This window comes from Pelophylax lessonae, assembly GCF_965119305.1.
Source record: "Pelophylax lessonae genome assembly, chromosome: 6".
Lineage (NCBI taxonomy): Eukaryota > Metazoa > Chordata > Amphibia > Anura > Ranidae > Pelophylax > Pelophylax lessonae.
Genome location: NC_138773.1, coordinates 78,321,438 through 78,339,688, shown reverse-complemented (window position 1 = coordinate 78,339,688; position 18,251 = coordinate 78,321,438). Strand labels below are relative to the sequence as shown.

The 18,251-nt window shown below is 39.6% G+C and overlaps 1 protein-coding gene across 3 annotated transcripts in view; it reads right to left on the bottom strand.

Annotated features, from left to right (window-relative positions):
• Positions 1 to 7,922: 7,922 nt before the first annotated feature.
• SCNN1G (sodium channel epithelial 1 subunit gamma) overlaps positions 7,923 to 18,251 on the bottom strand; it is a 49,295-nt gene continuing 38,966 nt past the window's right edge. For all 3 annotated transcript variants that reach the window (XM_082261381.1, XM_082261382.1, XM_082261383.1), the window contains exons 9-13: positions 15,571 to 15,649; positions 14,285 to 14,342; positions 13,304 to 13,365; positions 9,790 to 9,865; positions 7,923 to 9,096 (exon numbers count right to left, since the gene is read on the bottom strand). In XM_082261381.1, coding sequence (XP_082117507.1) covers positions 8,704 to 9,096; positions 9,790 to 9,865; positions 13,304 to 13,365; positions 14,285 to 14,342; positions 15,571 to 15,649 — 668 coding nt within the window. In that variant the 3' untranslated portion in view covers positions 7,923 to 8,703. The remainder of the gene's footprint in view (positions 9,097 to 9,789; positions 9,866 to 13,303; positions 13,366 to 14,284; positions 14,343 to 15,570; positions 15,650 to 18,251) is intronic.

Below are 18,251 nucleotides of genomic sequence, written 5' to 3'. Positions count from 1 at the left end.
TTTGAAATCCCAATACCAAATATTCCAGGTTGGTCCAAAGATAAAACAGAAGAATTAATTCAAGAAGAAGAACAGTGGCAAATGGCATCAAAGAAAATAAACTATAAAGCTGAATAAAAGATAGAGCAGAGAGGAGTGGGGGGAGCTTAGCCGGGTGCAGATGGGGGAAGCAGGCAGATGGGGGGGAGAAAAAGAGGGTTTAAGGGTCTTAAGGATGGGAAAACTTGCTGGGTCCCGAACCAGGGAGAATGAGCTCTACGAGCGCACTGGTTAGAGCACCAGCTAGGGGTATAGGAGTAGATGGACAAGGAGTGTCCAACATGGATAATATTTACTACTCCAGAGCCCTTAGTTGGTCAAATTTACATCATACCAAGTATAGCAGTAGAAAGGTGGGGGGGGGATGTTGTCTCCCCTTCCGATCCCTGGTCCAAGCCTACCCATATAATCTTCAGGAAATGGCCCTATTTCCATACTGGACGTAGACTGAGAGCAGAGGAAAAAGGAGGTGGAATACAGGAGAAGGAGAGAACACATGATTACCCTAAAATTCCTAACATATAATGTAACAGGACTAAAATTGCCAATCAAAAGGCATAAGCTTCTAGAAGAACTCAGGCGTTACTCTGCTAGTACTGTATAATATTTCTACAGGAGACACATATAGCACAAGATACAAATGTGAAATTATACTCAAAATATTACCCAATATGGTTTTATGGAGACTCGCCATCCAAAAGAGCAAAGGGAGTAGCATTTGGTATGGCAAGGGATGTTAGGTTTACTTTAGAAGATAGGTTGGTTGACCCAGAGGGACTGTACATATTCTTGAAGGGGCAACAGCAGGGAATGGAATGCAGGGTGGCAAATGTATACTGCCAAAACAAAAATCCGAGGAGCTATTTGAAAAGAATATTAGAAAAGTTGATGCAGTTTAAAAAAGGTAAATTTATACTGGCAGGAGACCCACACGTGGACTGCACACCTCGGGCACAGGCGATTGGTAGTCACCAACTTAAGGCAGTGAAAAAGAAATTGTTTCAATGTCAGTTGGTGGATGTATGGAGAACTCAACACCCCAGGGAGAGGGACTACTCATTCCACTCCCCTGTGCATGGGATGTACTCAAGACTAGACTACTAGGAGAAGGAAAGGAAATTAGAGCAGAATCATTACAAGCGTTCATAACTGTAATATCAAAAGAAAGAAAAGATGCAACCTTGTGCTCTAGAGTTATTAAACTCTGACATAAAACTTTACACAAAAATACTGGCAACTAAATTAAAAGAGCTGATGCCTGAATGGATCCATGCAGACCAAACAGGTTTCATTCCGGGTAGAGAAGAGAAAGATAATAGGAAAAGAACTTTACAAAAAGCTAGAGGACCTAAGGCCCCTGATCTGCTACTGTCAATAGGTGCTGAAAAAGCATTTGACAGGGTAAAAGTAAATGGAATGTTCAATGGGACAAGACAGGGGTATCTACTTTCGCCCAGAAGCTGTGCAGGGATAACGCGCCTGCCCCGGAAGTGACGAGCCGGGCCGGTGCCGGGCATTCTGGGACCGAAGAGGACACGGAAGAGGACACCGATAAGGACACCCTGGCTTCAGCTGCCCACACCTGAGATGGCAGCGCTGGGCAAGAAATTTTCAAGGTAAGTATTTCTTCTAAAAGGTAAGTGCAACCTGGGACAGTTCAGAGGCTATCCATTCTGAAATGCACTAGCCCTGACTGTCCCGGGGGTATTTTTATCTCATAAACGTTTGAGGGTGAAACTCCGCTTTAATAAAGGGAAAACACGGGGGAGGGGGGGGTAGCAGCCCCAAGTATTAAAAGATATTATGACGCAGTTACAGCTGCAAGAAAAAGTATGTGAACCCTTTGGAATGATATGGATTTCTGCACAAATTGGTCATAAAATGGGATCTGATCATCATCATCTAAGTCACAACAGTAGACAATCACAATCTGCTTAAACACACCATGTAAACATGTTGCCATGTTTTTATTGAACACACCATGTAAACATTCACAGTGCAGGTGGAAAAAGTATGTGAACCCTTGGATTTAATAACTGGTTGAACCTCCTTTGGCAGCAATAACTTCAACCAAACGTTTCCTGTAGTTGCAGATCAAACGTGCACAACAGTCCGGAGTAATTCTTGACAATTCCTCTTTACAGAACTGTTTCAGTTCAGCAATATTCTTGGGATGTCTGGTGTGAATCGCTTTCTTGAGGTCATACCACAGCATCTCAATCGGGCTGAGGTCAGGACTCTGACTGGGGCACTTCAGAAGGCGTATTTTCTTCTGTTTAAGCCATTCTGTTGTTGATTTACGTCTATGCTTTGGGTCATTGTCCTGTTGCAACACCCATCTTCTGTTGAGCTTCAGCTGGTAGACAGATGGCCTTAAGTTCTCCTGCAAAATGTCTTGATAAACTTGGGAATTCATTTTTCCTTGAATGATAGCAATCCGTCCAGGCCCTGACGCAGCAAAGCAGCCCCAAACCATGATGCCCCCACCACCATACTTCACAGTTGGGATGAGGTTTTGATGTTGGTGTGCTGTGCCTCTTTTTCGCCACATATAGTGTTGTGTGTTTCTTCCAAACAACTCAACTTTGGCTTTATCTGTCCACAGAATATTTTGCCTGTACTGCTGTGGAACATCCAGGTGCTCTTGTGCAAACTGTAAAAGTGCAGCAATGTTTTGTTTGGACAGGAGTGGCTTCCTCTGTGGTATCCTCCCTTTTTAAGTCTTTAGCTGACACTCTAGGATTCTTCTTCATCTCATTGAGCAGTGCTCTTGCAGTCATCTTTACAGGACGGCCACTCCTAGGGAGAGTAGCAGCAGTGCTGAACTTTCTCCATTTATAGACAATTTGTCTTACCGTGGACTGATGAACAGCAAGGCTTTTGGAGATATTTTTATAACCCTTTCTAGCTTTATGCAAGTCAACAATTCTTAATCGTAGGTCTTCTGAGAGCTCTTTTGTGCGAGGCATCATTCACATCAGGCAATGCTTCTTGTGAAAAGCAAACTCAGAACTGGTGTGTATTTTTTATAGGGCAGGGCAGCTGTAACCAACACCTCCAATCTTATCTCATTGATTGGATTCCAGTTGGCTGACATCTCACTCCAATTAGCTCTTGGAGATGTCATTATAGTCTAGGGGTTCACATACTTTTCCACCTGCACTGTGAATGTTTACATGGTGTGTTCAATAAAAACATTGCAACATTTCATTCTTTGTGTGTTATTAGTTTAAGCAGACTGTGATTGTCTATTGTTGTGACTTAGATGATGATCAGATCACATTTTATGACACATTTGTGCAGAAATCCATATCATTCCAAAGGGTTCACATACTTTTTCTTGCAGCTGTATATTATCACGAATTATAGAATTGACAAAAAAAATTCAGGTAAAAGATGGGTTAAGATAGAATCCATTATAAGTTGCACACAATTAAATGAAAGTATTTGGATTCAACCAACATACAGATACACACATGAACTTACACACAAAATGACTACAGTAGTTTCAAAAATATGGGACACAATACACAGGCATGCTAAATGGGAATACAATTCGCCACTGCTATCATTGGATGGCACAAGATACTTCGCACCTGGGAATGAGACATAATTTGGCAATTGGATTAAAAACACAGAGTTAAAAGATATAACACAGAGAGGGAAGATAAGAACATATCACAAGCTTAAAACTAGAGGGGAAAACATGTCCCTGAATGAATGGAGGTACTCTCAGTTAAAGCATTTTGTGGGATCTTTACCACAACTGATTAGATCCGAGAAGGACCTGAACCTAGTGGAAAAATGATGTAACTCACAAACTAAAGTAAAACATAGCATATCCCAGATATACAAAATGCTAATGGAAATGGTGGACCTGAGGATACCTCCATTCATAGAGACATGGGAAAAGGAATTAGGAACACGATTAAAAGAACAAGAAGTAAATGTACTGTTGAAAGCTGCCCATGATTAAGCAGTCAACGTAAACACCATTGAAATTAGTTATAAATGTTTATCGAGATGATATATAACACCAGTAAAAGTATCAAAATGTCAACCAGAGAGGTCCCCTCTATGTTGGAGGGGCTGTAGTATGCTGGGCACGATGGCCCACTTCTGTTGGGACTGCCCAAAAAATGGCTAGAGCCTGAAAGCCCCAAAATTAGAGAATGATGTAAAAGAGTTGAGTATATATACAATATAGAGTATCTGGGAAGCAGAGAGGAAGACCAGACGGAGAATTTCTCAAATAAATGGGTAAAATGGGCAGATTTTAAGAAGACAAATAAAAATTAAAAATTTAGCAATTTGGGCGGACTAAGGTACGAGGGAAAAAAAAAAACAAACAAAAGTAGACGAAGAAGAAAGGGAGATACAATAGATGAATAGACAAGTAATGCCGAGTGGAAGGGGTAGAGGGTGGGAACTTGTGAGGGGGGTGATTTGGGTAATTGTTTCAACAAGACTGCTGAGGTGTTTTTTGTATTTTGGTACTTGAAACTCAATAACATTCAAATTTTGGTTAAAAAAAAAATTACATCCACTTTAATCTATCAACTAAGTAGTAGGGTGGACCTTTCTATTACATTATTACCTGAATACAAACTAAAATACCAAGACAATCTGTCCTTGCTTAACTTATCTACTAAGCATCATTATTTTGTAAGCCAGGACACACTTTGACACTCAATGGAAATATTTTATTAAAAAGACAAAATTCACTTCAACCTTAAATATAGTATTGTAATATACACACGTCTCTTAATATGTACATACAAGAGTACATTTATATATATTTTAAGATACAGTATCTATGTATTTATACTGGTTGTATAAAAAATGCTTAACCTGTACAGTACATTCATGTTGCTGGTAACCTGAAGGTGCAAGATAGTGCTACAGGACAGTGTTCATCCTTATTGACCTCTTTGTCAAGCCCCAGAATAGGCCAGTAACTCTCTAATAAACATAGCAGCATTTTGTGCACAGCACAAGAATCCTAAAGCACACAAAACAAGTGTTAAACAAGTCATAAAGATCAGTAAAATGTGTTACAAATAGTTATGTATACCACAAATTTTGCATTTTTGGATAAGTAAAGGTTTTTTTTTTTACCTACAGGAAATCTGTCCATGTTTGTTTTAGTATATGCAGAATTTCACTTCTAGGTGAACACAGATCAGTTGATTAAAGAGCGCATTAGCTGATTAAAGCAGAATGCACAACAAACAGCTAAATGTAAGATTTAGAATTATAGCACCAAAATGTTTGTAATTTGGCTTAGCTACTCGAGACTCATATCATTACCAAGTTGTATAGCTATACATAATTCAGAGCCTTTACATCTACTTTCTGTGTCACCTCTCCACCTTCAGTTTATTCAATAAGATAGGTCTGTGTACCCTAGCCTTATTGGCTTGCAGTCCTACAGACCCACTTTCATCCTCCCTTTTGGAATACAGTGGATAACGTCAAGGTCATTTTAAGGCAGGCCTAATGAAATAATATTGGCGTTGTTTATTAATTGAATTTTGATTGACCGAATAACTCCGCTACAGGTTTTTTTACAGCATCTGCTGGAGTTTCACTTCAATATCTGCTGGGAAAGTATGGCAGTAGATAAGCGCTTCTAAGGTGACCACTGAATGAATTACTAACAGAACCCAAACATGTTCTAATACTTCCCTGTAAATCACGGGTATCCAGTCCAGTGCTGAGGTCTGTGTTTAGTGTTTGATAACCTCTGTTTAGCTTGTGGTGAACAAAATTAGCTCCTACAAAACATAGACTAATACATTTACCCAGGCACATGAACCCAAGTCCACAAGTCCTAGTTTTGTTGGTTGAGTTGGATGGACTTGTGTCTTTTTTTCAACCTGACTAACTGTGTAACACAAAATTGGCATTTAATGACAAAAACTCAACTATATTATTAATTCTCCTGAATCGCCAGAGTGGAGAATGATACACTTTATTGGAAGCACTAAGTTCACCTAATTTATACATCTCTAAAAAGGTGTTCCACCATAACTTGAACATATTGATATATATATATATAAGACAAGTTCCCTGAGTAGGATTACATAGCGACCCAGTTGGGGCGAGGAGATATTAACACACTTTCTGAGTATTGAAGCACTGTGTCGCACAAAAAACCTTCCCACAGAAACTGCTGATATGTTGAGGGATCTGATGGACAGCAATATATTTTCTGCAGCAAAGTTTACTGGAAGCTTCTGCATGTCAGATGTGACAGTGTAAAGGATAATTGGATGTGCTTAAAGCTGAACTGTTATTCTTTTAATGAAAACTGCAGATTTTCAAAGACTTTAAACATACTAACATTAAAAATATGTTAAAACTTTTATGAACTTTTAGTGACTGTGTTAACATCTACTTTAAGTCCACTAAGTTGTAGTTTGTGATCACTTATTGGTGGAACTACTGCCATAGCAGACCACGTGGCATCGGCAACCTAGTGATGAGAAGGGTTGGGCAGAAGATCTCCTGTTCTGTCAGTCACACTGGGCAGTCCAGTGTGACCCCATCTAGACCTCCAATCAGACTGGACCGCCACAGGATTTGACAGCTCGCCCGATCACCACTACCATTACCATTTGTGAACACACAAGCCTGTTACACAGTTCTTCTGCCTTACTCTGAAAAAAGTGTAATCTGTCTGAGACCCAGAAGAAGCTAGTAGTGGAAGATTTAATCTATTTGCTTCAGTGTTTAAAAATGGCACCAATGATTAGGTGAGCTGTCAAATCCTGTGTGGCTCTTTTGCTTGTCTGTCAGTCACACTTCTGTTCTTTCAGTGTGTGACTGACAGAAAAGGAAATCTTCCGCCCAGCACTTCTCATGCCTGGGGTTCTGGCCAACCATCTCACTCTCCACTTCCCTCTGACTTTATGATAGAGGTCTTAATAGAGTCAGCTTGAGCAGCAGCAGCGCAGATAGGCCATTTTTACGATGCTTTGTAGCTACTCTCCACTCTCTCACTCTGCTGTAAGTTCCCTTTGGTGCAATGCTTTATTTCATGTGGCATGCTTACCATGCACCATTCTACATCCCTATGTTTAATGTGCAACGCTGTCCAATGCCTTTTTGCACCCCTCATTCCATATGCAGTGCTGTATATTACCTATGTTGCCAAAGCTCATTCTGTATGCCATGCTTTACATTCCCAATTACACCCCATCATTGCATATGCCATGCTGTATAATCCTAATGCCACCAGACCTCATTCAGTATACCATGCTGTTCCCTATTCGGCAAAACAATATTCAGTATAAAATTCTGTACATTTCTCCTACTGCCCCATCTTATTCCACATGCCACGCTGTACGTTCCTTATTCCCACTGCCTCATTCCAAAATACAAAGTTATTTATTTCCTATTCTTCAACACCTTTTTTCATATGCCATTCTATACAATCCTTATTCCAACCATGTCATTCCCAAGACTATGCTGTGTGTTCCATATTCCCACGGCTCCATCCCATATACAATACTGTATGTTCCCTATTCAGCAATACCTCATTTCATTTACCATGCTGAATATTCCCTATTCCACACCACTTCCATTTTTGCACTGTTTCACTCCATGTGGCATGCTGTACAGTTTCTATTTCACACTGTGACATTCTTTTCAGTCTTTTGTCACTTGCCATGGCAATTAGGGTCTTATACAAAATCGTTTTTTTTTCTGTTGGGGCCCATTACAGGTTTTGCTATGGAGCCCTGTAATTGCTAGTCATGCCCCTGCGACCACTCCATGCAGACTATTGCATTTTTTTGAGTCCACCACAAGGTTTGTGTATAATTTCTGTCAATGGTTTGTTAAATGCGTTGATATAACTTTTTTTTTTTTTTTTTTTTTTGCTTCTAAGCCTATTGGCCATTAGTTTTGCTCTCTGTAGTAAATTTCTTCATATCCAGAGAACATATTTGAGTTATCATCAGGCTACCAAAAACAGCTCTGCCTGAAATAAGTAACTTGACAACAGCTAAAACAGGTAATATGTTACGAAACAATACAGCATTTGTAAATCAATACAGTACCAAAAGGATTATCAATTTAATTAAAACTAGCCTACACCTAGGCATTAGTGTTCCACCATATTGCTACAACTGCTCTTATAATCAATAAAAAAACTATTGAACTTTTAGTTTAAATCTGCTAAATGCACTTCAGGTGCAATAAAACAAAAGGTGCTCAATGTCTAACTGCTTGTAGAGACCACTGCTTCCCTACAGATAGCAGGTTTCTGCCAGGGGACAAGCTTTAGAAAGAAAATGAACTGTTAGACATTGAAAAACTTTTGGTTTGATGCATCCAAAATACATTTAGCAGATGTACACTGAATTTTCATCTAAACTTAAAAATACCTAGTTGTGCAAGTCAAATTAGCATTATATACAATTATTTAATAATCAATATTTATATGACTAAGTGACAATACCAACCAGTGAAAATTGTCAACTCAGTTGTGGCACATTATGAGGGATCAAAAGTCTTCATTGAATTTCAATCAAGCACCAAAAAGAACATTTACTACCAAGATCTTTTGAACATTTCAGCTTCTCTTTTGAACTATGGCTTGTTCAGTGTAAGAATTCATAAGTGACTTTTCTTCAAAAAGTTATTTCTATGAACCTCTCACATATATTCTATAGACACATCTTCTTCACTTGGAGACAACTCCTTGAAATTTGAGTCTAGCTGTAGAGACTTATATAAGGGTGGTGGTGTTCTTGGTACTTGGCAGTGCTGGGCTTGAGGCAATTGTAGCGCTGTGTTGAAAGTAGGTGGATCATCATCTGTTAGGCACGGGTTGTCTCTACCAGCTATAACTGAAGAAGGTTGATCAGGGGATTGTTCTGTTTGTCCCTTACGATTCTTCCACCAGCTGATGAATTTTTGCCATTGCTGACGCAAGACCACCCAGAAAGAGTCAATGAGGAAAATTTCTGCAATCTCGAGAACACAGACCATAGAGCAACTCATCCACAGACCCAGCTGACCTCCAAAGTTAGCCAGTAGATTAGTAAGCTGTAGAAAGAGATTAAGCTGAGTTAATAAAATAAACATTCAGTTATTCTGTTGGAGCCTACAACACTATACAATTAACTCTTGAGAGTCCCTCCTCTGCCCTTTAAAGACTAAAGCTATCTATTAATAAAATGTACCATGACAAAACGCTACAGGATTGTCAGCTTTTCATCAATGTTCTGCTTTCCCAGAGTCTGTACAAACAGAAGAAACCAGGAGTTTGTGAGATTAGACTAGCATCTCATCCAGTATTTCCTCTTGGCCTCTTTCTCTGGACTGTCCATGTATTAGTAAAAACAATCCAAGGTAGAACTGTTTTTGGAAGTTATACTATGGAAGGCCTCTTGAAGAAGTCACCTGATATATCTTGGTACACTTAGCCCATTAGCATGTAGCATGGAAAAACTGGTCCACACATCTGTTCATTAAAAATATTACTTTCAATATATTATGATACTGCTTCAAATGTGCCAAATGATACCTAGGAAGATTTGTACTTATGTGTATGACTTAATTGTTTTCAACCATATTTATATGGAATTACTAATTGTTGTATGTAATTTCATTGTGTATTGGCAATTTTACACAGTATGATTAAAAGTTATGACTTTTAGATACGGTAGTGTGTTAGTATAATATGGTACCTTAAAGCCCCTTTCAATACTATGCTTTTTTAAATCATGCTTTACTTACACTGGTAGCAGGGCTCTCAGCTATTGTCCTGAGGTTCAGGTCTTGGTAAAATATGCCCAGGTTTGCCAGGTCATATCTAAAAAAGCAAACAGGATTAATAGTTGTTAGATGATGACAATATAATAATTCATAGATTCAGTATAGAAGTAACCTGAAAATCTTAAAATATTGAGATTTTCCAATTAAAAGGGAATAATCCATGAAGCTTAGAAAGCTTGGAAACAACTTTTTCTCGACTGCTAAAATTCATACAATTTGAAGCAGTAATTTCAATGACAGTAAGCTGAATAGCTTTAGCATAACTCCATTGGAACAGGTATAATACATTTTAACTGGGAAAAGCTGCTTCCAGCAGCTGAGATAGATATTTTGCTTTGTAACCTATTCCTTTTAAAGCATCAGATCACCTAAAACTGAAATTCCAGCTTTAGATAGATTCTGGGATTAGAAAACTTGAAGCAATTATTTCAATAAACAATTGCTGGAATGAGGAAACTTCTTGTTGCCTGATGGAGGCCCAGTGGGGTTCCTAAGAAAATCATCTTGTATGGAGTGAAAGGTTGCGAGCACTTTCATACAAGCTTTGGGTAGATGGCATCAGGTTAAATCAATGCATATCATGGTGTATATATACTGTATCCCAAGGAAGGGGAAATGGTTCCCACTTGATGCAACCTGACATGGTCAATGAAAGAGTTTATCACTCTGCCTATTAGTTTTACAGCTATTACAGAAAGAAAATATCAACAGAAAAAGTCAGACTTCATGATATTTGGGGTCCTTTAATACTAACAGAGGTGGCTTGAAATACACTTTATGAGATCTATTTATAAATGTCTTTACACAGGAATCACACAACTTTCACCCAGGATTCACACTTTTTTTTAATTGAATAAAAAAAAAATGGTTTAAATCTTCAGTGAAAGATGGGTGAATCTTATGTGAAGACATTTATAAACAGATCTCTAAAAGTGTATTTCCAGCCACCTCTGTTTGTTTTAGTTTTGGACGGAGTGCGAAAGTTTGAGAACCTATGTCAAATTTTTTTTGCTACCCAAGGCTCCTTTACAGAGATTTCCCCTCACTTAAGCGGCACATACATTGATCAGTTTTTCTTTTGTGCAACCAGTGGGTTGAATGAAAAAAAACTGACCCCATTCCTCCATCCACACACTTGAGGAATCCTCCCCTTGTATCTTTGTAGTCCGACAGCAGGGATACTTCCCCACTGTCAGAATTTATTGGGCTATTGACTGCAACACTGATCAAGCAATAAAAATCCAACAGGACAGTTGAACAGAAGACGATCAGTGGACAGACTTTTGCTCAACCACAGTGCACACACGTGGATCGAGACGCTCCTGAACCATTTGAATTTCGATAAATGTATGGGCAGCTTTACTGTTTCCTTCTTTGTGAAAGAAACAGTAAAGCTGCCCATACATTGATCGAAAGCAAGTAAAGGGGGAAATCTACAAAAAAAACAAAGACAAAATCAAGACAGAAATAAAAATATTTTTTTTAATAAGAGTGGGGGAGAGCTAGAACCCCTGTCAACTTTTTATTGATATCTATCCCCCTGCTGCAGATTTTTCCTCACATCTTAACTCATGTAACCACTGTCACTATTATAGAAAGTGAAGTGAAATCTCTCTAACAGAACTCACTAAATCCATAAAAACTATCCAAAACAGGAAAAAACATGTTTTTCTTGGACATGTGCTTTAGGCAGAGATAACCAAGATAGGAAAAGCCAGTGGATGATTTGATGCTGTAGCATTTATTCATGACAAAATATCAGCATTTAAGACACACAAGGATAGGTAAAACATGGAAACATACATAGATGGTTGGAAAAAAGAACCATGAAGTACTAGATCTACAAAAGTAATGATTATATTTTGACATCATTAAAGCCAAATAAATAACCTAAGAGCGGTTGTTCAAATGTTTGGTGAATGTTAAAACCCTAACACCACACAGACAACACCAATGGTGCTAATATATACACGTATTAAAGCACGGTAGCAATCAGGACGTATAAGTTGTGAATACACAGTGTATACTGGATGCTACCACTAATGGTGTTGTCTGTAGTGTTGGAACAGTAAGGTTCACCAAGTATTTGGGAAACTGCTGTTAGGTTATTCATTCATCTTTATGGATTTCAAAATAAAATCATTATTTTTGTAGCTCTGGTGCTGGTAGTGTGCCTTTTTGCCTCCTGTCTGTAGAAAGTTATGTTATTTTGGGATATGTTTATTAGTAGACGGAGCACCCTTCTAATTTGTCTGCACCAGTCAGATGGAATGAAAATGTGAAAACACTTACTATACATGTATGTTTTTCTTTGAAAAAACATAGATGATTACCACCATGGGCTCATTGTAAAAGAAAATGTAGAGACAGAGAGTGGGTGCTAGCAACCAATCAGAAATCAGTTTACTGCCCACAGCCATTTATCTCTATTAATCTTTACAATGCATGTGTCCCAAAAGCCCAAAGGAACTATTCACTTGAAGGGTTATCATCAGAGTCAATGGGTATTATTTAATAAAGTATCAGTTGTTTTTGTTCCCAGTAGAACTCAACTGGATTATTTCCTTCATCCAAAAGAAGACTACATCTAAATAAGACAAATGGAAACAGACATTTATTTTGGTGAATGAGTATTAAGAAACTGGCCAGTCCTTTCCTAATGCATTGTCATTTTACCAGCTCGCCTAAATAAACATGGATCACTAAGCCGGAAATTAAATCTTCCTGTAATTAAAAAGTCATTATTGCAAAAAGAATGTAAGGGTATTATTTAGCTGTATGAAGTCATCGTTGGGTACAGCCCTTTTTATAGGGATGAAAAGATGATGCTACTGTGTGAGACAATTTAGGCAAGGCAGTGGTATAACAGTCTTTAAATTGACAGAATAAAAGTAGAAAAACACTCAATGGTTGCAGCATAAGATTTCTTCTGTATGAGCACACATGCAGGGCAAAATCGGCAAATGTGACAAAATAATAAGTAATCACCAGGGCAAAAAATCAGAGGGGACGCAGGACAAAAATGCTATTAGTGGATATTTAGAGGCTAAGTAGGATTTCATAAAATAGAGGATATTTTGGCAGATTTTAAGGGAAGATAGGATTCAAATGCAAAGCTGAAGTTAGGGCTCTCCTGAAAGGTTGGCTTGATTTTTACTGAAATTATTTTGCAGACTCTCTTCATGTCTTTTTAAATACTGATGGGAAAGAATAGAACACATAATATCTGGTCATGTTGGAAAATATATATTTTTCATTCTGTTTTCTTTCCTGAGAGTATACAATAAAATTGCAGTTACATTGCTGGACTTTTTAGCTTTTGTTTTTTTTTTTTGTTTTTTTACAGATAAGAGTGGTTCTTTTTAACAGGTCTTTGTCAGCATGACCTGCTACAATAACCCCAATACACTTATATGGATTATGGCTTACAATAAGGAAAATAATGAAAATTGGTTTAAGGGCTAATCAGACTTACTTTGTCAGGTTTTTATCGAGCTTGCTTCCAAGTTCCCAGGACAGAATCCGCAATGTCCACTCCTGACAAAAAAAGAAAAGCACAAATATGACATATAATGGCAAAAAATGTAAGTGCGCCTGTAAAGAAAGAAAGTGGGCTGACATTATTTATCAGTTTTTGTGCAGAATCTACAGCAGGCCATAGATTATGTGATTTTAATAAAAAATCACTTGATTATTAATAAAATAAAATCCCTCGATTTTCCCATCCACACAGTCAGTGTTGGTGGGGTAATCCTCCCACAGAGCTATTGTGTTCTCCTAGGCAGAAGGTGCTGGGAGCCATCCCAGCTGGGAGAACACAGTGATTACTGCTAGCAGTTATAGCCACTGGCAGTAAATCGCATGCTAAAAATCCGACATGTTGGCTGTACCCAAATCCTCAGCCTGAAAAAGGAAAAAACGAATACATAAGCTTGACATGTGGACTTACTATTTAACCCAATATGCTAGGACTGGCATTATGTTTCAGATAGGACTCTTCCAAAAAATTTTTTATCATGGGTAGAACCACATAGGGTGCACTTTGTACACCTTTTTAAGTTTTGGATAGGGTGGGAAGGAGAATAAATTTCCGTTCGTTTTTTTTTTTTCTGTCCTGTTGGCTAGATTTCCCCTCACTTCTTGTCCCTTTGATGTCAACACAAGAAATAAGGCATGCAGTTGTCCCGAAAATTGTCAGAAGTTCTAAGCTGTTCATATTCTCTTATTCTAATAAAAATATATTTATGACTAAGTCGATGTTGGAAGTACAATATATGCCCCTGAAAGGAAGTTAGGAGAAATACCAACCCCTGCCCCCCCTCCCCTTTTTTTTTAATAGGGATGCAGATGTGACAATAAAAAACAAACAATCTCTGCTTTATCCATAAACGAAAAAGTCCTAGATGGAGTTGGGCTTTAATTAAATATATTCAACAGGATCCTGACATGGACCTACCTCAGATGTCACTGATGGCCAGTTTGCCACACTCCTTATAAATGCCCATTCTTTAAAACTGTAAAATAGCAGAGAAAATAATTTTTTAAGAGGGTGAACATGCAATGCTATACAGTATGGTGTGATATTTTTCAAATAGTAAAATCAAGCCCCCTCCCCGCTGATGATAAGCCACACCTACAATCACGGTAAGTGTCCCTTTCTGGCACAAAAAGGAAAACTTGCCCATTATCTTGAAAATGGGCAGAGCCTTTTTTAAGTGGGTGGCTAACAAATAGGAGAATATGCTAATTTCTATCTACATGAAATTCAACTGTTTTTAAGTCTGTCTTTTAACCAGTAGAACAAATAGCATGCAGTACTAAATTATAAATGCTGCTAATAATTTAGTGCTATATGCGTTGGCAGTCTCTTGCAGCTGAAGTCACCAGTGTTTAGCCGTGGGTAATCTGAAATGTCGGTGTCCAAGGGTAATCATCTGTCCCTTACACCAGTAAACCGCTTCCATGGACAGCCACATGTAGCTTACTATTCATCCACACAGTCAGAGCAGCCACAGTGAAAAGTAAACACTGGTGATTCTGCCAAGCATATTTATTGGTCTATGCAGCCTGACTTCATTACAAATAATAAATCAAATTGGTTTGATTTGGCTTTAATGCAGCAGCTTTATCACACTTTTTTCATTTTATTTGACACTACATTTTGATATGGCCAAGTGCAGCTTATTATTCTATAAAACCTAAAAAAGTGTTTAAAGCTGAAGTTTAGATATAGCAATTTTTGCATAAATTACATTGGTCTAACTTGGACCAATGTAAGTATGAATGTTTCATATCCTGGTAGAAGTTGGAAATCACTGTGGAAGGCACCGCTACTTCAGGGGTTACCACTAGCTTTGGGGTTCCGTGCCAAGTGGCTGCCCTGCTGCATTGTGAACACAGGAGATTTCTTGCTCGGCCCGGCATCATTCAGTGGATGCAAACAGGTTTTTTGGTCTGATGTATAAACCTCTAATAAAAAAAATGTACTATTTAATTACTTAAAGCGTTATAATATGCTAAAACTTTCATCCAACCACTAAATAGTAATTTCTGTTATTTTGAAAAGCCATTATTAAGGAAAACTAGAGGTGAAAAATACACTGTGGGTTTAACCAATGATTTTTTGCAATTTTTTATGGTCCACATATCTGGGGACCTGGAAGGGCATGTCCTTTGCCTACATATTTTGTAATAAATAGTGTTACTTTTACCATGTCAGAAAGTTAGAAAGTATCTTCTTACCTGCAAGACTCGCGACACGTTTCCTGACATCCCAGCTCTTCCTGGACAAATCTTTTATGCAATTTGAAGTAACAATAGACTAAAATTAAAAAAAATAAATAAATAAATGCAAGTGACATGCAAGGTTTCTGAAAAAAAAAGCATTGGGGAATTATAGATTCTCAAATAATTCCACATCTTTCCTAAATATTTACTGAATGCAATTTGGCTGTTCACTTTGCAAAGGAAGTTACATTTTGCATGGGAATTTTCCCCAGAGCTTAGTAAATGAGGTGAAGCTCTGCAGACTTCTATGGTCCAATCATGTGCAGACGAAAATGCTCTTTTTAAATTCCTTGCATGAGATTGTGTATCCTTTTAAAAGTGCAACTGCACCACATTTGCTAAGCTCTAGGTAAGATGAGTCTTTTTTTATGTATCTAAAAATGTATAAAATTGAGCCATTCGGCTAACATGATTGTCTATATTGCTCTCATTATTTTCATGAGTGTAATCCAAGAATGGGCAAACTACGGCCCGGTGGACCTTTTAATCCGGCCCGCGGAGCGCTAGCTAATTTATTCATTTACAGTGGCGGCTGGTCCTAGGCTTCAGCAAAGGGTGGACCCGGGGAGCAGAGCAGTGCGCCCCGAGCCCACCAATTGTGTGACAATAGCGAATGAAAATTCGCTATTGTCACACGGATCCTCCTCCTGGCCAATCAGGAAGCGGGTCTAATACCCGCTTCCTGATTGGCTGCAAGGCAAACCCCATGCCATTGGCCGAGGAGGAGGCGGGAGGACTCAAGGAGACGCCGGGGGACTGAGGAGAAGCCGCCGCCGCCGCTGCAGGTAAGTGCACTGGTCCCCGGGGGCGGGGGGCACACTGCATTGAAGGGGGTATGCACCCTGGTCTCTGCATTGAAGGGGGCAGGCACGCTGTTCTCTGCATTGAAGGGGGCACGCACGCTGGTCTCTGCATTGAAGGGAGCACGCACGCTGGTCCCTGCATTGAAGGGGGCACGCACACTGGTCTCTGCATTGAAGGGGCACGCACGCTGATCTCTGCATTGAAGGGGGGCACACACGCTGGTCTCTGCATTGAAGGGGGCACGCACGCTGGTCTCTGCATTGAAGGGGGCACGCACGCTGGTCTCTGCATTGAAGGGGGCACGCACGCTGGTCTCTGCATTGAAGGGGGCACGCACTCTGGTCTCTGCATTGAAGAAGGGGACGCACAATGATCTCTGCATTGAAAGGGGGCACACAGGATGGTCTCTGCATTGAAGGGGGCACGCTGGTCTCTCTGCATTGAAGGGGGCACGCTGGTCACTGCATTGAAAGGGGGCACTCTGGTCACTGCATCGAAGGGGGCACGCTGGTCACTGCATTGAAGGGGGCACACTGGTCACTGTGCATTGAAAGGGGGCACGCTGGTCACTGTGCATTGAAAGGGGGCACGCTGGTCACTGTGCATTGAAAGGGGGCACGCTGGTCTCTCTGCATTGAAAGGGGGCATGCTGGTCTCTCTGCATTGAAAGGGGGCATGCTGGTCTCTCTGCATTGAAAGGGGGCAGGCTGGTCTCTCTGCATTGAAAGGGGGCACGCTGGTCACTGCATTGAAAGGGGGCACGCTGGTCACTCTGCATTGAAAGGGGGCACACTGGTGACTATTTTGAAGGGGGCACACTGGTCACTGCATTTAAGGGGGCACGCTGGTCACTGTGCATTGAAAGGGGGCACGCTGGTCTCTCTGCATTGAAAGGGGGGCACGCTGGTCACTGCATTGAAAGGGGGCACGCTGGTCACTCTGCATTGAAAGGGGGCACACTATACCTTAATTACTGAAGGCCACTTTCACACTTTTGTGACCTCAAAGTCACTTAATTTTTTACAGCCTTTTTTGCCATCTACTCTTGGTCCGGCCCCCGGGTCCAATATATGAACCCATTGCGGCCCTCGAGCCAAAAAGTTTGCCCACCCCTGGTCTAATCTATCATTTTCAGATTCAATACTTGCCGAATCACTGACCTACGGGTATGCAGAGAAAATGTTTTATCTGACTTGCTGCATACTGGCCAGTTCTAATAAAGTCCTGGCCAGTAACGCAGAATATATATATAGCCATAGACAGTCAGTCACTACCATTTTCAGAAAGATTTTTGGAATGGCATCCCTTAGTAAAGGTCCCCTTTAAGTTGTTCACGCTGACCTATGATGCATGTGCATTTGACATTCTGCAATTGGAAATTACCTGTGGAAATTACCGGGTAAACTTGGCGGTATTAAAAAAAAGTAACTATATTGCCTCCCATACAAACTCTAATGGAGTGAAATGATGCTTATGTTATTTTTGTTCCGTCAACACATTTTAAAACCTGTAATTTTAATATTCATGCCAACCATGCTGGTAATAGGGACATTAAAGTTGCTTTGTTTTTTTTTAATTTGAGGAGGGAGTTCCTTTCTTCAACTAGCTGCGACATGTATTTAATTATTATATTTTACTTTTAATCCTTAGCACTGAGAGATTCAGTTTTGATTTGTTTCACACGTGTTTAAACCTTCCCACGTGCACAGAAGATGTCACTTTATCTATGCTGCCATGTGTGAAGAGTGAATTGAAGTGTGATTGCTGTGTCAATGCATTGCTCTGTAATGCATCCACGTTAAAACCATATAATGCAGCTAGATTTGTACTGT